Raw genomic sequence first — 26,185 nt, forward strand, 5'->3', positions numbered from 1 at the left:
AACGGTCATCGTAGCAAACCAGCAAAGATGAAAACAGCGTTTGCTTCTCGGCTCACGGTCACATTTTTGTCTTCCGTCTGCTATTGTGACATTCTGGATACGCCATCTACCGGTAGAATGTCAAGTGCGCTAGTGGCTTGGTTTCTGAGTCCTTCACAAGATGGCCTAACACGGCAGAACACCACCTACCTAACAGGTTTCGTTCAGGGAAAACGCAAAGAGTTTAAGCGGTGTTAACAAAATAATTGGACATCAAAATTCCGGAGAAGAAGAAGAAGAAGAAGAAGAAGAAGAAAAAAAAACCTTTCGTCTGCCCCAATAATTCAGATGCCTTTGTGGCGCAATTTGCTAGCGCGTTCGGCTATTAACAGACGTGTCTATCTGATCTCCGAAGAGTGACATCTTGCGGTGAGTCCAAAAAAACTGTTTTGTTTCCTTTTTTTTTCTCTCTCTCTCTCTTTTGTTTGTATTGTATATTGTAATTCGTTTGTTTTTCTTGTTTGTTTTTTAAGGCGCCATTTTGGTATTGGCCCTTTTTTTTCTTTTTTGCATTTTTCCCGCCTCTTTGCCCCTTTGTTGTGGGTAAAATGGGAATGGAATCCCCAGACGTCTGGCCACGTACTGCCGAAATCTCTTTTGGTAATACTGAAGTGACCAGGCACGAATTCTACGAATGTTTCGAGCATGATAGTAATGAATCTGACAGCATCTTTGATGCTGTTTCTCGCCTACCAGGACGAGCTTTTTGCGTTTTCCGAATTGGGTTCAAGACCGTCAAAGACCATATTGAATTCTTGAATAAATTTAGTGCAAAAGAATCTGTAGTCATTAGTGGCAAGGAGGTCCGAATTAGAGTTAGAGATAGGTCAGTTAACCTCGTACGCGTTAGAATTCAACATTTCAATTTCGATGATGACCTTAGTCTGCTAAACAAGAGATTGCGCGAGTTTGGAGTGATTTCTCGGGTGTTTTGGGACACGTATCAGGATAGGTCGCTTCCAAGGTGGAACGGGATAAAGACTGGAGTTGTCAATGTGGATATGGAGATCCACAAGGGCATCCCATCTTTTATCACCTTTGGAAGCTACAAGGATCCACTAATGGTGTCTTATGCAGGACAAATGCACACATGCCGCATGTGTGATTCTCCCACCCATGTCTTAGCTAATTGCCCCAAGCAACCCCGTAGTTTAACCACCCCCAGCACCATTTTAAAAGACCCCATGGGAACACGTAGCTATAGTAGTGTACTAACAAATCGTGGGACAGTTAAAATTGTTAGGAAGCCCCAGGAGACAGGGCCGACTGGTGGCGGGAAAATGCCAATTGCTCCAACTGTTGACGCTGATTCATTTCCCGAGTTAGCCCAGAGGTCAACGATGTCGACTGTAGTCGTTTTTGATACAGCTCCGGAGGATCCAATTTCGAAACCCAATGAAGCTGAGTCTCTTTCTGACACCGATTCTGACGCTGAAGACACTAGCTGTGTGGATTCGTCTGTGGCGTCTTATTCGGTAAGGAAAAAGAAAATGAAAGAGACGAGGGAATTCCGCGACCAACAAAAACAATCAAAAAGAAGGAGTCGTACTGCCTCTTCCCATTCCCCCGTCGAGGAAGCTGAGGAAATAGAAACCGGTGTAGCTCGTTTGCTTGAACTCGGTTCTCCGACTCGAGAGGTATCAGTTTCGATACTGGGTGTGGACACCAATTCTTTTCCCACCCTTTCGGGGGGGGACGATGTGCCACTCGATACAATTGCACCTGGAGTACCATCCATTCCATCCATGATAGATCAGATGGATAACGATGTTGATGAAGAGATGGATGCAACCGAGCTCTGTTCGGTTTCAAACCCTGAGGAAGACATTTCCTTTTCTGATGGGATTATGCAGCCAGGCCAACGGTCACTTGACAGCCAGAAGGCTAGTCATGTGAGCGAGACTCAGGAATCTTTGGGCGTCCCCCTCAGCACTCAATCGACTTCTATAGCAGATAAAACTCTCAAAGCAATGGAGGTCGTTAGAAGGAAAAAAGGCAACGATAACAAGACCCAATCCCCAAAACCCAATTTTAAATTTTAATCATGATTAACATCGCGACATATAATATCAACAGAATATCGTCACCTGACAAACTTCAAATAATGCTCAATTTCTTTTTACATCAAAAACTTGATATTATATGTTTGCAAGAAGTAGTATTCAACTATAACACCGTATTTACTAACCATTACCAGATGCACACAAACCTCGGCCCTAGAAAACATGGGACAGCCATCCTAGTACGACACGGCCTGAGCGTCAACAACATTTTGTTTGAACCGGAGGGGAGGTTGATAGCCATGGAAGTAAAGGGTTTTGCTTTTGTGTGTATTTACGCCCCATCTGGTGACCAAAATTAAACTTATAGGGATTCTTTCCTCCGGGAAACTATTCCGGCTTATGTTGCCCAGTATAAGGCACCAGCAATTATATTGGGAGATTTTAATGCCGTTGACGAGATCGATGACCGGAAAAGTAGCAAGACAACACCACCTAAAATTAGACTAGCACTACTAGAACCCCTCCGAGATTTAGTAAAAGCCCTTTCATTAACAGATGTCTGGAGAGATATTCGGAAAAATGAACCTTGTTGGACGTACTTTTGTGCGACTAGCCAGGCTAGATTAGACCGAATTTATTGTCAGCACCACGTAAAATTTTCTGATATCCATTTGCACGAGTTACCACTCGGGGATCACAGACCAATCGTAGGGTATATAAACAGTACCACCCCTCCTCGTGTAGTGAAAAACAAGTCAAGGGTTTTATGGAAACTCAACACATCAATCCTCGAGGAGGAAGAATATATAAAATTGGTGCATGTCTTTATTGAAGAAATGTCCCAACATACATCCCGTATTGGAAACGTAGACCACTGGTGGGAGAATATTTTCAAACCTGGCCTCAGGCGTTTATCAATTAATTATTGTAAAAGAGAATCTGTGACCAGAGAGTCAAACGGAAATTACTCCAACATCAACTAAAAGAAACCGTGAACAATGCAAATCTCAATCATGCGCGCTACATGGAGTTGAAACGTGAGTTTCTAGCCTGGGAGCGAGAAGCATTGAGGGGATTTGCAATACGTTCACGCGTTCAAAGTACAGCCGAAGAAGAGACATCTACCTTTCATATGAACAAGTCAACGAGTAATTTCCAGAAGTCTCTGATCACCCAACTCAAAACTAATGATAACTGTAAAATTACCCAACCTGAGCAAATTAACCTAGAAATAATTAAACATTTCAGTGGAATCTTTCAGAACCAGCCCGCCCTTAATACCCATTTAGCTGGAAAATTTATAGAAGGGATTAGAGGTGCACTTAACCGCACAAAACCCACTAAAAACGACCCGGGTCTATCAGTAGTAGCTCAGTCGTTAAACGCTCAAGCGTTCAATCGAGGAGTACTAGGTTCGATCCCGGAGAGTGACAATCCACTAGTGTCTCCATTTACAGTAGAGGAAATTAACAACGCACTTAGGGCAACTAAAAAGAACAAGGCCCCAGGTACAGATGGCATTCCTTTTGAGTTTTATTTAAAATTCTGGGATGTTATTGGTGTTCATTTTCTAGAGATGATGATTTGTGTCCTCGACAAAAGAAAACTTCAACCGTCGCAGGGAAGGGCAGCTATTAGATTAGTCCCAAAAATCCCAGCACCGAGTAAAATCACAGATTACCGGCCAATTTCATTGTTAAATACCGATTACAAGTTAATCGCGTCAGTATTGGCTTTTCGTCTGAGAAATTCTCTTCAAAACTCTCTAGATTCACATCAAAAAGGTGGTGTACCTGTCCGCTATATCTTTGACAGCTTGTGTTTAATTCGAGATGTCATCGATAATACAGGCCGTAAATCAAAAGAAGTATCTTCCCTCAAACCGGCCGCCATTATCGCGTACAATTTGGAGAAAGCATATGACCTTGTCAACCGAGACGTACTGTGGGAAGTGATGACAGCCATGGGCTACCCTCCCCTGTTTGTTGATTGGTTAAAAACACTGTACAGTATAACTGAACTATGCCCATTGAACGGTAATGACATAGTAGGTACTGTGGACAATGCACAATCCGTGCGACAGGGGTGCCCTCTGTCAGTCCATCTGTTTGCCCTCTATATTGAACCGCTTTTAGTTTGCTTGTCTAGGGGTATTGACGGAATTGAACACTACGGAAAACGCATCCAAGTTCGTGCATATGTAGATGATCTTGTAGTTTTTGCCTCATCAATGAAAGATGTACGTCGTGCATGCGAGATTATTCTGGAATTTTGTGCCTGGACAAATGCACGTATTAACAAGGGGAAGACAAAATTACTTGGTCTTGGCATCTGAACCCTACATAAAATTCAACGACCTGTAGTGACACAGTGGGCAGCGGCGTCGGCTGGGGTTCCTGAGGTTAAGAGTTCGATTCCCCATAGAGGCAATTAAAAACAATCATATTCTAAAAGTAAATGGCCAATTGCGTCGGATGCAGACTCTTTTGTGTTCTCCCGTTTTTCCATCATTTTGTGAGTTTTTGTTATTTTTTATTACTTTTTGTTGTTATATTCGTGTTTTTGAGTGTTTATTTTGTATAGTTTAGCTGTTTTTGTTGTGTTTTGCCCCAAATTGTTTTATTTGTGTGTTTGTTTACGTGTGTGGGGACCTTCCCCTCCCCCCCTTTGGGCAGTTTGTTTACATTGTCTAGGGGACAATGGCTGCCAAGTGGCTCAATAGTGTAGATATTGATTTTGGGGTTCAATTCCCGAAATTGAGTATGCGTACGGTTCATGGTTTTGTGCGTAGTTTGAAGGTTGATGCTCAGGATCTCTTAGGCCTAGTTGCTGTGCTAGATACGAGAAACCAGGTCGCTAGAATTACGTTTACGTCAGAGGCATATACCTCAAATTTTTTGTCCCAACACAGTGGTATCGTCAGGACTGAATTGGAGGGAAAGAAGTTAGTGTAGTCATCAGGGATAGCAATATTCAAGAGAAATTTGTTCGAATTGCAGGGATTCCACAGAACCTAGACTTGGGAATAGTTCAGACACGTCTTAAGGAATTTGGAAATGTAATTGAAGCTCGGTGGGAGCGCTATCGGGTGGCAGAGGATGAAGTTTTATACCCTGTCCTAGCCACTTGGATGATTGTACGAATGACGGTGACGAAAAACATTCCCTCATACATTACCATTGGCAGTTATCATGCCATGGTTAAGTATGAGGGACAAAAGCCCACTTGCAGACTTTGCGACGAAGAGACACACTTTAGCTACGACTGCCCAACTTTAAAACGAAACCAGGAACCCACCATTGTCCAAAAACCTGTTGCCAAAAAGACTAAAAAGACAGAGACTATTAAACAGACACCCGTAGTAATTCCCGTGGTAGCAAATTCCATGGTTTCCCAGGTACCTCTGGAAAGTGAATCGCAAGATTCACTCTCAGAAAGTACTAATAATTTGGAAACTGAATCCATGGAATGTGACACTGCTACCACTTCCGCATCTGTACCTCCGAAAGACAACCCTTTGAAACCAATTTCAAAATCCAAAATAGCAGCACCTGACACAGAGACAGAAGACCAGGAAACAGTGACAATTATCATGGAATCAATGGAACCCGACACGGGGGAAATTGATACCACTGATCCAGACAAAACTAAGGACCCCCTGAAAATTCCCACGGTACCACGAAGCAAACGATTTAAACCTACCCTGACGCCCCAAAATTCGAAACCCACTTCAGGCATTCCCGTACTCAAGAAACCTAACACATGACTTCACAATTAAAAATCGCTTCTATCAACATTGGAGGTATTCGATCAGTCGAGCGACGTCAAATTCTTTTAAATTTCTGCAGGGACGGTAATTTAGATATCGTAGGACTTCAAGAGGTAGCCTTTCACTCTTGCCCAATTATTGAAAGCTGTTACCACTTGCTAGCAAATGTCGGTCCCAACAAAAAAGGAACAGCCATTCTAATTAGACATGGTCTGGAGTATTCTCGACTGCTTCTTGAAACTGACGGAAGGCTTATCTCCATTGACGTAAAATGTTTTACGTTTATTAATATCTATGCCCCGTCAGGTAAGCAGGTAAGGAATGAGAGAAACAATTTTCTTCGTCAAACCGTTCCTGCCTACTCGATTACCACTCGACTGCCCTTCGTGTTGATGGGCGATTTTAATTGTGTTGACGACATCCAAGATAGGGCAAATATCCAATCCCTCCCTGTCCCAAGTAGTGTTGTTAGCTATGCTTTGAAGGAGATGGTTACTGGTCTTGATCTGGTAGACATCTGGAAAAAGCTAAATCATAGTGATCCGGGCCACACTTTCCATTACCACGATGGTTCTTCTAGGCTTGATAGGATTTATGCTAGTCGATCGTTTGCTGATAGATTTTTAAATATTTGTTTGCAGTCTTTATCGATTAGTGACCATCAGTCGGTACAATCCACACTTACTTGCAATCTTGATCTCCCAAATCGTAGCAGACCACCTGCCGGATTGTGGAAACTAAATACTTCAATATTGTCAGAAGAAGGTTTTCAGAAATATGTAACCAATTTTATTCAAGAATCTGCTAATCATCCTCTTAGGGAATGTAATGTAGCAAATTGGTGGGAGAGTGTCCTGAAACCGGGTATCAAGTGCATTTCGGTGGATTATTCCAGGCAAAGAGCAAGGCTGATAAGAGAAACTAAGTTTTTCTATCAATCTTGCATACAGGAAATGGCCGAAGCAGATACCTTTGATTGGGTTGCCTTTCAACAGTTGAGAAAATTTTCAAAGTCTTGGGAGGAGAGCACACTCAAAGGGTGTGGGATTCGTTCCCGCTGCTTCGAAGGGCCAGATGTAGAGGAAGCAAGTATTTTTCACATAAATCGTGCCAGGAATAATTATCGAAAATGTTGCATTGATAAGATCATTGCCCCCAATGGCACTTGCTTATCGACCAAAGAGGAAATTTCAGCAGAAATTGTTGCTCATTTTACAAAAATTTTTAAGACTCAACCTTCTCCTGACATACTGGCAGGGTCTGAGTTCCTTGAAGGAGTAAGAGATTGCTTTAAGCCAACCCCAAACCTAACAGCACCAATTTTCCTTCTTGAGATTAGAGCTGCTCTAATAGCAATGAAGTCAAACAAGTCCCCTGGCACTGATGGCATTCCTTACGAGTTTTACGTAGAATTTTGGGACGTGATCGCACCCCACTTCTTGGATATGTTTAATCATATCCTGGAAAGGGAAACTCTGACGTCTTCGCAGGTCCAAGCGGCGATCAGGCTAATTCCTAAGTCTTCGGGACTTTGTGGAATTTCTAATTTTCGGCCAATTTCTCTTTTGAATTGTGACTACAAAGTCATGGCATCTGTCTTAGCGAGACGATTGAGGCAGACACTATCTTCTACCATAGGGCCTCATCAAAAAGGTGGGGTACCTGGTAGATTGATTTTTGATAATTTAAGTCTTTACAGAGATGTCATTCAATTTGTTGATGACCGGGGATGCCATGACTCTTCCAACTCTTTGATTCGGGGTATGGGCGCTGCCATTGTTGGAGTTGACTTTGAAAAGGCCTACGACCTGGTTAACAGGGAAGTCCTCTGGAGGATTCTGGATGTCATGGGTTACCCCACCACTTTCGTCCGTTGGTTACAGATTATGTATTCTGTAACAGGAATGTCAATCCTCAACGGATCGGAGGTGGCTGGGGTGATTAGTGATATTCAGTCGATTCGCCAGGGATGCCCCCTATCTGTCCATCTCTTCGTTCTATACATTGAGCCATTACTTGTGCGTTTATCTCGAGCTCTCAAGGGTATATCATTGTTTAATGAAAAACTCACTGTCAGAGCCTTTGTTGATGACGTCACCATTTTCGTTTCTTGTGACGAAGATTTTACCAGGGCAGGACAAATCCTTGATATGTTCTGTCAGTGGACAAAGGCAAGGATGAATAAGGAGAAAACAAAAGCCCTGGGACTCGGGACTAGGAGCTCTAGATCAATTTGGCCTCTTGAGTGGCTTGTGTCAGCGCCAACATTGTCCCTGTTAGGAATTAAATTTTCCCATTCCATAGTAGAGACAGCTAGTAGGGTTTGGAATGATGCATTTTGCTCTTTAAATGGTATTCTACGAGAGAATGCCAGTCGACGGTTTAATATTTACCAGAGGGTAATGTTCCTTAAGTCGAAGGCTCTCTCCGGAACTGTGTACTTTGCACAGGTATTACCTTGTAATAAAAAAATGGCTGACCAGATTTCGAAGGCTGTCATGAAATTTCTATGGATGGGAAAAGTAGAAAGGCCGAAGAAAACCGTAACTTTCCGTACTGTCAAAGAAGGGGGTCTGGGAATGGTCAACACACACCTCTTTTACCGTTCCCTTTTCTTGTGCCCCTTGTACAAAGTCCTGATAGGCCCCAACAGCCCAGAAAGCTCTCTACTTCGGTATTGGATGTCCTTTCCTCTCCGAACCTTATTGCCACTCTACAAGGACAACACCACACCTGTAGCAGTCATGAAGAGACCATATTACCTTCAGGAACCCCTGCATCAAATCAAGCAACTTTTCGCATCTTCCATTCTGGTGCAGGGGAATCCAATGGTACATCGGAAAACATATAACCATTGGATCCTGGAGGTAACGACAATGGGAAAGCTGGAGATCCTGAGGCCTAATCTGGATTGGCCACGAATCTGGAAGGAGACTGCAGCCCTTCCAACTAACATCAGAGAGACCATGTTCCTGTTCAACCAGCGACTTCTCCCTACCAGGACCAGATGCCATCGGTTGGACCCCACCAAGGACGCAACATGTCTAATCTGCAATCAAGACCCGGAAACCGATGAGCATCTGATGTACCAGTGTCCTGAACGACTCACCGTTTGGAGCTGGTTGGAAGGAACTATGCGTCAGATGGGCTGCAGTTCGTCAAAGGAAGATTTGATACGTGGCCATTTTGGACCAATAGGAAATCTCCAGTTTTCTTTCACTCTTCTGGCTGCTTACCTCTTCATCACCTGGAAGGAAAGAAGTCACCTTCGCGTCCCACGTCAAGAAGAAGTAGAGAGCCTATTGAAAGCCCTTCGTCAACCTAGATCCCTATGTCCTACCTAATCTTTACCATAAATTTTATTATATTTTGTTTATTTTTGTTTATTTTGTATTTCCTTTTCCCAACATCAATGGCCTTTGAATATTTTTGTTTATATTTTCTGTTACCAAGTCTTCTGCTTTGTTTACTTTTGTTTTGTTTTATTTTACGGTATTATCCCACCTCAACACACATTGCATTTGTTTGTTTTTGTTTTTGTTTTGTTTATTATTATAGTCCCCAACATTGCCACATTTTCGTCTACATCCCTTTGCTAACGTCTGCATCCGACGACCAAATTTTGTTTTTTTTGCTTCGTTTGTTTTAATGCACCAATTAGCTGATAACAAAAGATAATAAAAGAGAATTTTACAAAAAAAAAAAAAAAGAGTTCGATTCCCCATAGAGGCAATTTAAAACAATCATATCCTAAAAATAAATGGCCATATGATTGGATAACTCAAGTAGATGAATTAAAAGTTCTCGGAATTACTTTTTCTTCCGAAACAAAAAAAACAGTTAAAGACAATTGGCAAAGACAGCTCAACATCATCCAAAATATTCTCATCAAAAACACACACCGTCATTTCACTTTTTATGGTCGCATCCTTTTCCTTAAACAACATGTTTTGTCACAACTTGTTCATATAGCCCACGTACTTCCCTGCAACAAAACCCAAGCCCTTCTCCTCCAACAAAAATGCAACAAATTCCTTTGGGCACAACGAAGAGAGCACCCACCCCTTAATGTTTGATCCGCCCCCGGCTTCAAGGTGGGCTTGGTGTAACTTTACTTTTTCCATTCTTCCTGTCCCTTTTCACTCGGCAAATTTTCTAATCTTTAATCCACCCCGAGGCTATTGAGAGAACTGCAACTGTTTATTGGTTGGGACCACAAATCACCCAGCCTAGGTTTAATGCAACACATTCATCGCATCCATACTTCACTACCTCACTTTCAACCATCACCGATCTACTTAAAGCTGGCATCTTCACATCGTCAACTGTATCGAATCACCGCGCTACCTACAATCACCTGATCGCTAACATAGGGCAACCAGGGAGAACAGAGATTGCGAAACCGGACCTTGACTGGGCTTCCATCTGGCGTTGGGTGGCCAAAATCAAAGGGAAAAACGCCGAAGTGGTCTGGGATTTTAACCATAACCAGCTTCCCACCAAAATGCGTCTCAATAGTCTCAATCTTTCAAACAACGACCAATGCCCTCTATGCAATGCTGGCCAAGAAACTGACGACCATCTAATGTTACTTTGTAAAGAGAAAGTTGACATCAGTTTATGGCTCCGTATTCAATTGACAAAACTCGGATGTCTAAAACCATTGAAATCAGCAATCAATGGAGACGTTGGAAATGGGCCCAATAAAAAGAAAATACTGGCCCTCATCCAATCCTACATAATCACCGTCTGGACTGCAGCCAAAACTTCACCCCAGCAATAAACGAAATACAGTCTCTCTGGTCACGCTTCCTTCATTCAAAAACTCTCCACAGACGTCACCTTCTAAACCCTAAATATTCCTACAAAACTTTCTCCACAGATACCTTCTTTCCTTCATACAACAAGTTTCTCCCATCATAATTATTATCTCTTGGAACCCCCCCCCCATCCCTCCAGATGTCATATTGTAAATCTTCATCTCCACCAAAATCATTTGTCCTCCTTCAATTCCGCCTCGAAATGTAATTAATTCGCTGTAATTTTCCTCCTTTGCCACAACATGCAACTTATGTCACAAATGCCACAAATGCCCCAACGTCTCTGTAAAACAATTTAAATCTTACCTGTGACAATAAATCGTTTAAATATAAAAAAAAAAACCCGAAGGCCGGTGGTTCGATCCCACCCAGGGGCGTAGCATAGGAGTTTTTACATATTCTTTTTTATCCTTAGAGACTCCTTATGATAGGTTAAGAATCATCTGTATCTTTTCCGTATACATCGTTGCCTAGTCATCAGTGGTGTACAACCATGATAACTCTACAGTTAAACAAATTATGGTTATCTTTATTAGTTATGCTACTTTGCACTCCTTTCATTGATGATGAGTAAACTTGGGACGCGTAAAATAGCAAATTAAAGGAATTTTGAATCGTCAAAACAACAAAACTACTCTAAAAACAACATGTGTACTTCATTTTCGGGAGCCTTCTGGTGGTAATCAGCTAGTTATAAGCCTTGTGCGGGACCATATGGAAAATTCACCCGACTCCCCACTTGGCGTGCCCTTTGGTTACTACTCAGACACGCAGATTGCAGTGAAATTGATAAACTTCAAAAACCGACTGTTCTCACCCAGGATCAAACTGAGCACCTTCAGCGTGTGAGGCCGACGTGATAACCGCTACAATATGAGAACACGAATTTTACAATAGGATCCTTTTTATAAAAGGGTTTTACAACCGAATCTAAGTTAACAATATAAATAACCACATCAGAACTGGATGCCAATTATGTCTTGTTCCCACCCAGGATCGAACTGAGGACCTTCAGCGTGTTAGGCCGACGTGATATCCACTACACTATGGGAACTGAACTATACGCATTGATTGAAACCAAGTTTCGATTAACACCACATGGAATTGAACGCCCAACGTGGGGCTCGAACCCACGACCCTGAAATTAAGAGTCTCATGCTCTACCGACTGAGCTAGCCAGGCACATGTTAATAATTAACGCAAACAGAAACGATCCCAACAATCCATTGAGTATTTCTTCTGTCAAAGGAACGGTGGAGTCCTAAAGAAAAATAACAACTTAAATAAATTTTTTTGTGTGTGATTCATACGTTTGATTTCCAGCAAGACATGAAACAGCTGCCTCCACATATGGAAAGGAGGTGGGTTAGACCATGATGTATATCGGGAGTAGTAACGGCTGCAGAATCAGTTGAGCTACGCGTGTTAAGCTCCAGAGATGGCGTTTGCGGCTGGTTAATTGGAATTTCTGAAGAGAGGGAATGAGAGAAAGAAAGCAAAGATTCAAGGGTTAAGGTAATGAAAGTAAACGTTTCCGAACTAGCCCTTCCTCTTTATCACACGTGTCCATAAGGTAGATCACGTGATACAAACTTTTACCCTAAATTTCTCCAACGATGAATTGTAAACGAATATTTCCCAAATGAGCATTGGATTCGTCTCAGTGATACGAATAAAATGTAAATTATTTGATTCGATAAAACCTAAAATATTTGTTAGTTTGGAACTTACCAGCCGCGACGCCATCTCTGGAGCAGAACGAGTGTAGCTCAATTTCTTCCGTGAGAAGAGTACTTCCATTTCTACTCCTGGTAAACTTGATGGTGGTACCGAAAAGAAAAAATATTTAAAAACATCAGCGCCATCTGACGTCTGGAAGAAGCCGTCTGTTTCCGGTTTTATTTACTAAACATTTGTATCCTGTCACTGACAGTAGCAGCATAAACTAGATAAATGGTGCCCCATTGTTGTTTCTGGGATTACCAAAAGGGTTGGAGAATGAACACATTACGTTTCTCTCAGTCGTAAAGAAGCACAAAGTTTCCGTCTCCCCCAATTAATTCAGATGCCTTTGTGGCGCAATTGGCTAGCGCGTTCGGCTGTTAACAGACGTGTCTAACTGATCTCCCAAGAGTGACATCTTGCGGTGAGTCAAAAAAAAACTGTTTTGTTCCTTTTTTTTTTCTCTCTCTCTCTTCTGGTTGTATTGTATCTTGTAATTCGTTTGTTTCCCTTGTTTGTTTGTTAAGGCGCCATTTTGGTATTGGCCCTTTTTTTTTCTTTTTTGTCTTTTTCTTTCCTCTTTGCCCCTTTGTTGTGGGTAAAATGGGAACGGAATCCCCAGACGTCTGGCCACGTACTGCCGAAATCTCTTTTGGTAATACTGAAGTGACCAGGCATGAATTCTACGAATGTTTCGAGCATGATAGTAATGAATCTGACAGCATCATTGATGCTGTTTCTCGCCTACCAGGGCGAGCCTTTTGCGTTTTCCGAATTGGGTTCAAGACCGTCAAAGACCATATTGAATTCTTAAATAAATTTAGTGCAAAAGAATCTGTAGTCATTAGTGGCAAGGAGGTCCGAATTAGAGTTAGAGATAGGTCAGTTAACCTCGTACGCGTTAGAATTCAACATTTCAAATTCGATGATGACCTTAGCCTGCTAAACAAGAGATTGCGCGAGTTTGGAGTGATTTCTCGGGTGTTTTGGGACACGTATCAGGATAGGTCGCTTCCAAGGTGGAACGGGATAAAGACTGGAGTTGTCAATGTGGATATGGAGATCCACAAGGGCATCCCATCTTTTATAACCTTTGGAAGCTACCAGGATCCACTAATGGTGTCTTATGCAGGACAAATGCACACATGCCGCATGTGTGATTCTCCCACCCATGTCTTAGCTAATTGCCCCAAGCAACCCCGTAGTTTAACCACCCCAGGACCATTTTAAAATGCTCAATGGGAACACGTAGCTATGATAGTGTACTAACAAATCGTGGGACAGTTAAAATTGTTAGGAAGCCCCAGGAGACAGGGCCGACTGGTGGCGGGAAAATGCCAATTGCTCCAACTGTTGACGCTGATTCACTTCCCGAGTTAGCCCAGAGGTCAACGATGTCGACTGTAGTCGTTTTTGATAAAGCTCCTGAGGATCCAATTTCGAAACCCGATGAAGCTGAGTCTCTTTCTGACACCGATTCTGACGCTGAAGACTCTAGCTGTGTGGATTCGTCTGTGGCGTCTTATTCGGTAAGGTAAAAGAAAATGAAAGAGACGAGGGAATTCCGCGACCAACAAAAACAATAAAAAAAAAGGAGTCGTACTGCCTCTTCCCAATCCCTCGTCGAGGAAGCCGAGGAAATAGAAACCGGTGTAGCTCGTTTGGATGAACTCGGATCTCCGACTCGAGAGGTTTTAGTTTCGATACCGGGTGTGGAAACCAATTCTTTTCCCACCCTTTCGGGGGGGACGATGTGCCACTCGATACAATTGCACCTGGAGTACCATCTATTCCATCCATGATAGATCAGATGGATAACGATGTGGAAGAAGAGATGGATGCAACCGAGCTGTGTTCGGTTTCAAACCCTGGGGAAGACATTTCCTTTTCTGATGGGAGTATTCAGCCAGGCCCCAAATTGTTTGATTTGTGTGTTTGTTTACGTGTGTGGGGACCTTCCCTCCCCCCTTTTGGCAGTTTGTTTACATTGTCTAGGGGACAATGGCTGCCAAGTGGCTCAATAGTGTAGATATTGATTTTGGGGTTCAATTCCCGAGATTGAGTATGCGTACAGTTCATGGTTTCGTGCGTAGTTTGAAGGTTGAGCCACAGGATCTCTTAGGCCTAGTTGCTGTGCTAGATACGAGAAACCAGGTCGCTAGAATTACGTTTACATCAGAGGCATACACCTCAAGTTTTTTGTCCCAACACAGTGGTATCGTCAGGACCGGTTGGAGGGAAAGAAGTTGGCGTAGTCATAAGGGATAGCAATATCCAAGAGAAATTTGTTCGAATTGCAGGGATTCCACAGAATCTAGACTTGGGAGTAGTTCAGACCCGTCTAAAGAACTTTGGGAATGTAATTGAAGCTCGGTGGGAACGCTATCGGGTGTCAGAGGATGAAGTTTTATACCCTGTCCTTGCCACTTGGATGATCGTACGAATGACGGTGACGAAAAACATTCCGTCATACATTACAATTGGGAGTTATCGAACCATGGTAAAGTATGACGGACAAAAGCCTACTTGCAGACTTTGTGACGATGAGACCCACTTTAGCTACAACTGCCCGACATTAAAACGAAACCAGGAACCCACCATTGTCCAAAAACCTGTTCCCAAAATGACTAAAAAGACAGAGACCATTACACAGAATCCCGTAGTAATTCCCTTAGCTAAACATTCCATGGTTTCCAAGGTACCTTTGGAGGGTGAATTGCAAGATTCACCCTCAGGAGGGACTCAAAATTTGGAAACTGAAACCATGGAATGTAGCACTCTTACCAGTTCCTTGACTGTACCTTCTGAAGACAACCCTTCGAAACCAATTATGAAATCCCAAATGACAGCCCCTGACACAGAGACACAAGACCAAGAACCAATGACAATTATAATGGAATCGATGGAACCCGACATGGGGGAAATTGAGACCATGGGACCTGACAAAACAAAGGACCCCCTAAGAATTCCCACGGTACCACGAAACAAACGCTTCAAACCTACTTTGACGGCCCAGAATTCTAAACCTTCCTCAGGCATTCACCGACTCATAAAAACCTAACAAATGACTTCAAGACTAAAAATCGCTTCTATCAACATTGGAGGTATTAGGTCAGTCGAGCGACGTCAAATTCTTTTAAATTTCTGCAGGGACGGTAATCTAGATATCGTTGGACTTCAAGAGGTAGCCTTTCATTCTTGTCCAATTATTGAAAGCTGTTACCACTTGCTAGCAAATGTCGGTCCCAACAAAAACGGAACAGCCATTCTCATTAAGCATGGTCTGGAATATTCTCGATTGCTTCTTGAACCTGATGGAAGGCTTATCTCTATCGACGTAAAATGTTTTACGTTTATTAATATTATGCCCCGTCAGGTAAACAGGCTAAGAACGAGAGAAACACTTTTCTTCGACAAACCGTTCCTGCCTACTCAGTTACCACTCGACTGCCCTTCGTGTTGATGGGCGATTTTACTGCGTTGACGACATCCAAGATAGGGCAAATACCCAGTCTCTCCCTATCCCCAGTAGTGTCGTTAGCTATGCTTTAAAGGAGATGGTTACTGGTCTCGATCTGGTAGACATCTGGAAAAAGCTAAATCATAGTGAACCAGGTCACACTTTCCATTACCATTCGGGTTCTTCTAGGCTTGATAGGATTTATGCTAGTCGATCTTTTGCAGATAAATTTTTAAATATTTCTTTGCAGTCTTTATCGATTAGTGACCATCAGTCAGTTCAAACAACACTTACTTGCAATCTCGATCTCCCGAATCGTAGCAGATCCTCTGCCGGGTTGTGGAAACTAAATACTTTGATATTGTCAGAAGAAGGTTATCAGAAATATGTAACTAATTTCATTCAGGAATCTGCTAATCATCCTCTTAGGGAAAGCAATGTAGCAAATTGGTGGGAGAGTGTCCTGAAACCAGGTATCAAGCGCATTTCGGTAGATTATTCTAGGCAAAGAGCAAGACTGATAAGAGAAACTAAGTTTTCTATCAGTCTTGCATTCAGGAGTTGGCCGAAGCAGACACCTTTGATTGGGTTGCCTTTCACCAGTTGAGGAAATTCTCGAAGTCTTGGGAGGAGAGCACACTTAAAAGGTATGGGATTCGTTCCCGCTGCTTCGAGGGCCCAGAGGTAGAAGAAGCAAGTATTTTTCATGTAAATAGAGCCAGAATTAACTACCGTAAGTGTCGCATTGATAAAATTATTGCCTCTAATGGCACTTGCTTATCGACCAAAGAGGACATTTCAGCAGAGATTGTTTCACATTTTACAAAAATTTTTAAAAATCAACCTCCTCCTGACACACTGGCAGAGACTGAGTTCCTTAGGGAGTAAGAGATTGCTTTAAGCCAACCCCAAACCTAACGGCACCGATTTCGCTTCTTGAGATTAGAGCTGCTCTAATAGCAATGAAGTCAAACAAGTCTCCTGGCACCGATGGCATTCCTTACGAGTTTTACGTAGAATTTTGGGACGTGATCGCCCCCCATTTCTTGGATATTGTCACGATCCGTCTGTTCTCTAATGCTTTAGTTCTTTAGTTGAGCGCTAGATGGCTTCGCGGCGACCTCACTTTCCTCTTTAACCCTTTTTCCCCTAGCAGATTCTGTCTACTTGTTGCGTCGGTCGGTCGCATCTGTCCTCTCGTCCGAGTTTGCTCTTTTTGTCTGTATGTTGCTTGTGTGTTAGCGTGTGAGAGTGCGTGTGTGTAAGTTGGTGGTAGACCCATTAGGGGCATCATCGGCGTAGTGTTAGAGTAGAATAGTGTAGAGCCGATGGTGAAAACCACCGCCTTGTCCTGTGCCGTGTCGATTGGCCAGCATTGCGGTGCCTTTTGCAAGTGGTTTCTCAACAACGAGTGTGCTAATTTGATTGCCCGTGACAATGGTGGAGATGCAGGGTATAGTTACACTCGTTGTTTGAGAAAAATTTTAAATTTTGATTCTGTGTGTGTGAAAAAAAAAACTTGGGCAAAATTTCGATGAAAATTGTGGCGTCTCATCGTCGACGTTCTAGACTCAACTTTTGTTCCTTACGTTGATGTTGCGTGTTAATGAGTCACACGGTCAACGATTTTTCCCCTGCCGTTGTGTTGATGTTGGTGTTGGGTTTAGGCGGACGCTAATTCGATTTTTATTAAATTCTTTTATGATTTCAATTCTAATTTTGTTTTGCTTTTTACTTAGATTTTGTGTCGAAGATTGTCTGCTTTTGGGTCTAGTTTTTGGATTTTGAAGGCCTCGTTTTGATTTGTGTGTGATCAAACCCAAAGGCTTTTGTTTTAGGTTTGCGAAATCTGGGCCGTATGGTGGAACCATCACTTCAAGTTATGGCGAATCGTGGAGCCATTGAACAGAAGAAAGAAGAGTCAAGATTGTGATCCAGTGTTTCGTCAAAAGCCGTTTAGGCTTAGTGCGTCAAGTGAAAAAGTGAGTGGGAGACGAGCTGAAGAAAAGACGCCTAGTGCGGTGGAGTGATCAGCTATCTCGAGCTGTAGATCAAGAGCAGCATTGCGAAAAAGACGCTTCATCAACAACTTAATTAAGAGACGAAAGAGTGGGCGGTCATGTTCTCCGCTCTCGCCGAAGATTGAAGTCTCCGACTCGACTTGATTTGTAGTTAAATTGTGTGATTTGTTGTGTGGCCAATTTAACGTGTATCATGTATGTTTGGCTTGTTGGACTGATTTGATTTTGTTGTGTCGTGAAGAGGTTGGACCGTCACGGCAGAGTGAGACTGTGACGTGGAGAGGTTGGACCGCCACGACAGGGGTCTTCACTGTGAGGATCCTGTGTGCGCATGAGAGAGTTTGGAAGATGGTACCTTCCAACAGTTTGCGGAAGCTTCCGGGGAAGATGCGTCTTCCTTGTGTGTGTTGAGTTGGAGTGCACTTAGTTGTAAGTTACTGCTAAGTAAGAGTAGAGTAAAAGCTAAGAATAAGACTAAGGCTAGGAGTAGTATAAGGGCTAAGAATAAGACGTGTTAATTTTGTTTTGAATGTTGTGTGTATGCCTGTATAGTGCTTAATTAATTCCTTTGTTGTTTCATGTTGATGATCGGGACGATCATTCTTCGTGGAGGGAGAAATGTCACGATCCGTCTGTTCTCTAATGCTTTAGTTCTTTAGTTGAGCGCTAGATGGCTTCGCGGCGACCTCACTTTCCTCTTTAACCCTTTTTCCCCTAGCAGATTCTGTCTACTTGTTGCGTCGGTCGGTCGCATCTGTCCTCTCATCCGAGTTTGCTCTTTTTGTCTGTATGTTGCTTGTGTGTTAGCGTGTGAGTGCGTGTGTGTAAGTTGGTGGTAGACCCATTAGGGGCATCATCGGCGTAGTGTTAGAGTAGAATAGTGTAGAGCCGATGGTGAAAACCACCGCCTTGTCCTGTGCCGTGTCGATTGGCCAGCATTGCGGTGCCTTTTGCAAGTGGTTTCTCAACAACGAGTGTGCTAATTTGATTGCCCGTGACAATATGTTTAATCATATCCTAGAAAGGGAATCTCTGGCGTCTTCGCAGGGCCAAGCGGCGATCAGGCTAATTCCCAAATCTTCAGGACTTTTGTGGAATTTCTAATTTTCGGCCAATTTCTCTTTTGAATTGTGACTACAAAGTCATGGCATCTGTCTTAGCGAGACGATTGAGGCAGACACTGTCATCTACCATAGGGCCTCATCAAAAAGGTGGGGTACCTGGTAGATTGATTTTTGATAACTTAAGTCTTTATAGAGATGTCATTCAATTCGTTGATGACCGGGGGATGTCATGACTCTTCCAACTTTTCGATTCGGGGTATGGGCGCTGCCATTGTTGGAGTTGACTTTGAAAAGGCCTACGACCTGGTTAACAGGGAAGTCCTCTGGAGGATTCTGGATGTTATGGGTTACCCCACCACTTTCGTCCGTTGGTTACAGACTATGTATTCTGTAACAGGAATGTCAATCCTCAACGGATCGGAGGTGGCTGGGGTGATTAGTGATATTCAGTCGATTCGCCAGGGATGCCCCCTATCTGTCCATCTCTTTGTTCTATACATTGAGCCTTTGCTTGTGCGTTTATCTCGAGTTCTCAAGGGTATATCATTGTTTAATGAAAAACTCACTGTCAGAGCCTTTGTTGATGACGTCACCATTTTCGTTTCTTGTGACGAAGATTTTACCAGGGCAGGACAAATCCTTGATATGTTCTGTCAGTGGACAAAGGCAAGGATGAATAAGGAGAAAACAAAAGCCCTGGGACTCGGGACTAGGAGCTCTAGATCAATTTGGCCTCTTGAGTGGCTTGTGTCGGCGCCAAAATTGTCCCTGTTAGGAATTAAATTTTCCCATCCATAGTAGAGACAGCTAGTAGGGTTTGGAATGATGCATTTAGCTCTTTAAATGGTATTCTGCGAGAGAATGCCAGTCGACGGTTTAATATTTACCAGAGGGTAATGTTCCTTAAGTCGAAGGTTCTCTCCGGAACTGTGTACTTTGCACAGGTATTACTTTGTAATAAAAAAATGGCTGACCAGATTTCGAAGGCTGTCATTGAAATTTCTATGGATGGGGAAAGTAGAAAGGCCGAAGAAAACCGTAATTTTCCGTACTGTCAAAGAGGGGGACTGGGAATGGTCAACACACACCTCTTTTACCGTTCCCTTTTCCTCTGCCACTTGTACAAAGTCCTGACAGGGCCCAGCAGTCCAGAAAGCTCTCTACTTCGTTATTGGATGTCCTTTCCTCTCCGAACCTTATTGCCACTCTACAAGGACAACACCACACCTGTAGCAGTCATGAAGAGACCCTATTACCTTCAGGAACCCCTGCATCAAATCAAGCAACTTTTCGCATCTTCCATTCTGGTGCAGGGGAATCCAATGGTTCATCGAAAAACCTACAACCATTGGATCCTGGAGGAAACGACAATGGGAAAGCTGGAGATCCTGAGGCCTAATCTGGATTGGCCACGTATCTGGAAGGAGACTGCATCCCTTTCAACTAACATCAGAGAGACCATGTTCCTGTTCAACCAGCAACTTCTCCCTACCAGGACCAGATGCCATCAGTTGGACCCCACCAAGGATGCAACATACCCATTCTGCAATGAAGACCCCGAAACCGATGAGCATCTGATGTACCAGTGTCCTGAACGCCTCATCGTTTGGAGCTGGTTGGAAGGAACTATGCGTCAGATGGGCTGCAGTTCGTCAAAGGAAGATTTGATACGTGGCTATTTTGGACCAATAGGAAATCTCCAGTTTTCTTTCACTCTTCTGGCTGCTTACCTCTTCATCACCTGGAAGGAAAGAAGTCACCTTCGCATCCCACGTCAAGAAGAAGTAGAGAGCCTATGGAAAGCCCTTCGTCAACCTAGATCCCTATGTCCTACCTAATCTTTACCATAAATTTTAGTATATTTTGTTTATTTTTGTTTATTTTGTATTTCCTTTTCCCAACATCAATGGCCTTTGTATATTTTTGTTAATATTTTCTGTTACCAAGTCTTCTGCTACCAATTCTTCTGCTTTGTTTACTTTTGTTTTGTTTTATTTTACGGTATTATCCCACCTCAAAACACATTGCATTTGTTTGTTTTTGTTTTGTTTATTATTAGAGTCCCCAGCATTGCCACATTTTCGTCTACATCCCTTTTGCTAACATCTGCATCCGGTGACCAAAATTTTTTTTTTTTTTGCTTCGTTTGTTTTAATGCCCCAATTAGCTGATAACAAAAGATAATAAAAGAGAATTTTACAAAAAAAGAAGGCTGGTGGTTCGTTCCCCCAGGGGCGTAGCATAGGGAGTTTTTACATATTCTTTTTATCCTTAGAGACTCCTTATGATAGGTTAAGAATCATCTGTATCTTTTCCGTATACATCGTTGCCTAGTCATCAGTGGTGTACAACCATGATAACTCTACAGTTAAACAGATTATGGTTATCTTTATTAGTTATGCTACTTTGCACTCCTTTCATTGATGATGAGTAAACTTGGGACGCGTAAAATAGCAAATTAAAGGAATTTTGAATCGTCAAAACAACAAAACTACTCTAAAAACAACATGTGTACTTCATTTTTCAGGGAGCCTTCTGGTGGTAATCAGCTAGTTATAAGCCTTGTGCGGGACCATATGGAAAATTCACAATGTGACATAGCGCACTTGACATGGTCTAACCCTCCTTTCCATATGTGGAGGCAGCTGTTTCATGTCTTGCTGGAAATCAAACGTATGAATCACACACAAAAAAATTTATTTAAGTTGTTATTTTTCTTTAGGACTCCACCGTTCCTTTGACAGAAGAAATACTCAATGGATTGTTGAGATCGTTTCTGTTTGCGTTAACCATTAACTTGTGCCTGGCTAGCTCAGTCGGTAGAGCATGAGACTCTTAACCTCAGGGTCGTGGGTTCGAGCCCCACGTTGGGCGTTCAATTCCATGTGGTCTTAATTGAAACTTGGTTTCAATCAATTCGTATAATTCAGTTCCCATAGTGTAGTGGTTATCACGTCGGCCTAACACGCTGAAGGTCAAGTGCGCTAGTGGCTTGGTTTCTGAGTCCCTTCACAAGATGGCCTAACACGGCAGAACACCACCTACCTAACAGGTTTCGTTCAGGGGAAAACGCACATAGTTTAAGCCGTGTTAACAAAATAATTGGACATCAAATACTGAAAGCATATTATTCATTTATTTCTTTCACATGAACTATGGGAGTTTCTACTCTTGGTACAGATCACCAGATTTTAGTTGCGCGTGCTAACAAATTAAGTTGTTTATTCATTTAGGTAGTAAAGAGTTTACGGTATCATAGGATTGTTTCTCGATCGAATGTGTTGAATATACATACATGCCTCGATAGCGCAGTAGGCGGCGCGCGAGTCTCATAATCTCGAGGTCGTGAGTTCGGACCTCTCTCAGGGCAGTGTTAAGTAAAGTAACTAAATTTTTTCCACTAACAGTCAATCTCTGTAAGAGCTGGTTGGTTTCTAAATGCTGCATGTAAAACAAGAAATACCACGGTACGATAATAAAGGTTCTACCGAGATTTGAATTCAGATTGTCAGAGTCAGAGTCTGAAGTGCTAACCATTACACCATAGAACCACTACTAACAAATGATCAAACACCATAGAATCACTTATAACAAATTAGCCTTTCTTAATTGAATGCAGCAATCAATGTTTTTCTCAAGGATGTACATGACTATGACTATGGCATCAATTGACCTCTAGGTTTAAGTTTCCCGACGAAGATGGGATTCGAACCCGCGTGCAATACACAATGGTTAGCAGTCCATCACAGCTTAACCACTCGGTCACCTCGTCTGATTACTTTCACCCACGTTGAGGTATTGAGCCCCTAATGCGTTAGCGGATAATTCAATATCATACAAACTTAACAGAAACACCGGTAATGAGAACTCGCTGGAAGAAAACTCTTCAAATTACGCCCGATGAGGTTGAACCCTCGACCTCAGGATTAAAAAGTCCCGCGCTCTACCAACTGAGCTAACCGGGATAAGTAATACATGCCTATGTTATTCAATACATTAACACCACGTAGTTTCTTTGATCATGCGACGACAAATTATGAAACCACATATTTTCAAATAAGTCTTACATTACCTTGATCCCAAAATCACGGTATCCATGTCTCGAAAAATGAAGAAGCCGACAAATTTTCAAATTTTTTTATCTTGGTCGAAAATAAGTGTCCATGTCACGTAAAATGACGAAACCTTCGACAAACCAAAAACAAAAATCTTACTTTGCTTTGATTCCCCAAATAACGGTCATCAGCAAACCAGCAAAGATGAAAACAGCGTTTTTTTTTTTAATACGTTTGGTGCCACTGGCCATGACGCTTGTTGCCACTGGTTTACAGTTTACGGGCCGCCATAGTAGGAGCCCCCTATACACCGTTGCGTCTTTGTGTATTGGATACTTATAGTTTAATAGATGCAATCAAAATTAATAGACGTTTAGGAGTTGGATTAGATGGGTTGTTAATATCGTTCTATGATCTTGGTGTCCGTGATGTATTTGATGAGTTGCTTTCGCGGTTAATTTTTCTTGGGTGTGTTTAGGGATGTTGAAGTTTATGCCCGTTAGTGTTGGTACCTCTAAAGGGGTAGGTTGAGTTCTTCCAACGCGTCGCTTGGATTCTCTTCTTTCTCTGGAGTAGTGTGGACGGTGTATGAGTACGTGTTCGGTGTTTTCTTTTTCTGCGCATCCATTTGGACATTCCGGCTGGAAGTTTTCATGTCCCATTTACTGATATGGTGGCATTTAGTTTATTGTGGCCACTTCGCAGTCTCATCAGTGCAGTTTGTATGGCTCTATTCCTGTGTGTATGCCAAGTGCATACGCCCCATTCCATTTCTTGTTACGGCTTGGTTGGTGGAGTTTTGTTTTATTTTTCCCGGAGTATTTCTGTTTGCTGGTGTTTGTTTTTTTTTTTTCGTTAGGATTTTCTGCCATGTTGGGTGGTGCGTCATCGTCGCCCCGTCGTCTGCACTTCTTCTGATGTTTTCTAGCTGGTCTGCGATTTCATTTCCTCTTATTTAGAATGACTTGAAGTGCCAATATAGGTTAATTTTTGTTTCCTGCTGACTTGAGATTGTTTATTTCTTGTATTATTTCAGGTATGGATGTGCTTGTTTCCATTTGAGTTGGAGATTGCTTGGATAGCTGACTTGGAGTCTATTAATATGGTGATTTCGTTCAGATTTGATTGTATGTACACTTCAGTGTTTGTTTAATAGCAGCTAGTTCTGCATTAAGGCTGTTGAGTAGGTTCTGTTAGTAACCATGCTTTTTAAAGTCTATTTCAGGTATATATACAACTTTGGGTGATCTTCAGTGTCTTCAGACAAGTTGATCCAATCGATGAAGATGGCTATGTAGTCTTTATATTCACTGTTCCTAATCTCAAAGGAACATCATTGAGGTGAGTGCAGTGTTGTTGATGGCTTTTTCTTGTTCAATGAAATGGCAATATTTATTTCAAACAGGTTCCATGGTGCTGTTGGATGAGTGTAAGGTTGGTGTGTGGGCTCTGGCAATTGGGATTATTCCATCTTCTGCTGCGTTAGGATACCTTAATATTATTAGACCAAGCTTCTCACTTTCCATTCTGTCTTGTTGTTTACAAAGTGTGCATTGTAGTGTATGCTGGGTTCCATGGTTTTCTTGAAAGTTTAGCCAGATATTTAGTGGCGAGTAAGTTCCATCTATCACTTATGGCTGTGATTCCTGTTTCTAGTTGGATTAGGGCAGTGAGTTGATTTAAAGCAACCTAGGATGGATCTTACTATCTGGTTTGAGTAGTTTCAGTTTGTTGACTCTGGTTTTTGGCATTGTGCTGGATAGGATGATGGACCGCGTTCTACCCACAAGATAATGGCTACGTAGATGCGGATGAAGTAGTTTGAGTTGTAAGGCTGACTTTCTGTGTGTTAGGGTTTCTAACAGATTTGCCCGACGTTGGATGCTTGCATTTACGTATTCAGTGTGGTTTTTCCATGTTAGTTAGAATCGAAAATTATTCCAAAGGAGTTGATTACTTTTCTTTCCCGTGATAGCAGTGTTGTATAGCGTTGATTGAGGTCTGGTTCTCTCGCCTTCTTTGTATGATTAACTGCGGCGCATTTGGAATAAGAACTTCCAGTTTTCTAGGCTAGCCCATTCTTCTATTTTTCTGAGATGCATTATAGTGACCGTTCTGTTTCCGATTTTTTAACTGCGGTTGAGTGGATTTCCAATGTGATCAGCGAACATTTGAGATTCCTGGGTACGCTGGTTAGTGCTAAGTCTGCCATCATTATGTTAAACAGTAGTGATGGACATCCCTGGGCGCCTCTCTTTAGTGTTCTTTCGGCTGATATTTCCCATTTGTCCGGTTCACTTCCCCCTGCGATTGTTCTTTCGGTTCAGGAATTTTGAATCAATACGATTGCTCCTGTGATTTTTGGGTTTTTGTGATTTTGCGATGATCACTGATCATGTGCTTATCCTTATACCTTTCTATATCAGAATACGCCGTTGTGAATTTGTTTTCGTTGAATCCGTTGTGGTTAAGACTCTGAACATGTTGAATTATCGATTCATTTGCCGCCCGTTCCCTAAACCCGGTCTGGAATTTTTGGAGAAGTCGATTTCAGCATACCATTTAATCTATTCATTATTCTTTCAGGACTTTGCAGAGGCATGATGTGAGGGATATTGGCCTAGGAATCAGGCGCGAATTCGGTGGCTTGTTCGACTTTGAGTATGCATTTGACGATGGCATTCTTCCATTCTGAGGTAAGTATCGGAGCTGAACGAGATGTTTAAGTAGTTCTAGTAGGGTACATCGATTTTCTTTGTCCAAGCTTTGTAATCATTTCATTATGGACTTTATCTCTTTATAGCTTTATTGGGAAGTCATTGTCCTTATATTCCTTCCGTTGTAAATCGTTGATTGAGCGGTGGATTACATTGTTATCGGTGCATCTGTATGATTTGATTATGATTCAGGTGCAGCCGTCCTTTCTCTCTTCTTTTCCATCAGGCGGAATTGGTTAAGTAGTGTTTGTGCTTTTCGGCAGGAGTTGGTTGTTAGTTCTCCATTGCTTTTGGTGATGGGTGTGGTGCTGTGGTGACTTGGTTGTCCATTCATTGTGTGTTTCGTAAATTTCAGAAGGCGGATGTATTTCTTGTCCATGGACGAGATGTAGTTGCTCAGGATTGGTTCTTTTGCTGATATAATTGTTTTCTTTTAATTGCTTCTAGTTTGTTAAGATAGGTTTTTTGTCTGCTGGGAGAAGTGTTGTGCGCCATTTTTGTAGCCACTATTCCGT

At 42.3% G+C, this 26,185-nt stretch overlaps 2 protein-coding genes across 2 annotated transcripts; both read left to right on the forward strand.

Moving 5' to 3' along the window:
* Positions 1 to 587: 587 nt before the first annotated feature.
* Positions 588 to 10,594, forward strand: LOC123468970. Its single transcript, XM_045168049.1, has 6 exons — positions 588 to 749; positions 826 to 912; positions 3,427 to 3,550; positions 3,893 to 4,021; positions 4,178 to 4,236; positions 9,989 to 10,594. Exons 1-6 carry the CDS (start codon positions 588 to 590, stop codon positions 10,592 to 10,594), a joined length of 1,167 nt encoding a protein of 388 aa, XP_045023984.1.
* Positions 10,595 to 12,935: 2,341 nt separating this feature from the next.
* LOC123468971 lies at positions 12,936 to 15,414 on the forward strand. The gene is made up of 3 exons (XM_045168050.1): positions 12,936 to 13,554; positions 13,638 to 13,882; positions 15,052 to 15,414. Exons 1-3 carry the CDS (start codon positions 12,957 to 12,959, stop codon positions 15,412 to 15,414), a joined length of 1,206 nt encoding a protein of 401 aa, XP_045023985.1. The 5' UTR covers positions 12,936 to 12,956.
* Positions 15,415 to 26,185: the final 10,771 nt, after the last annotated feature.

The sequence above is a fragment of the Daphnia magna genome, unplaced genomic scaffold, assembly GCF_020631705.1.
Source record: "Daphnia magna isolate NIES unplaced genomic scaffold, ASM2063170v1.1 Dm_contigs469, whole genome shotgun sequence".
In the NCBI taxonomy this organism is placed as follows: domain Eukaryota; kingdom Metazoa; phylum Arthropoda; class Branchiopoda; order Diplostraca; family Daphniidae; genus Daphnia; species Daphnia magna.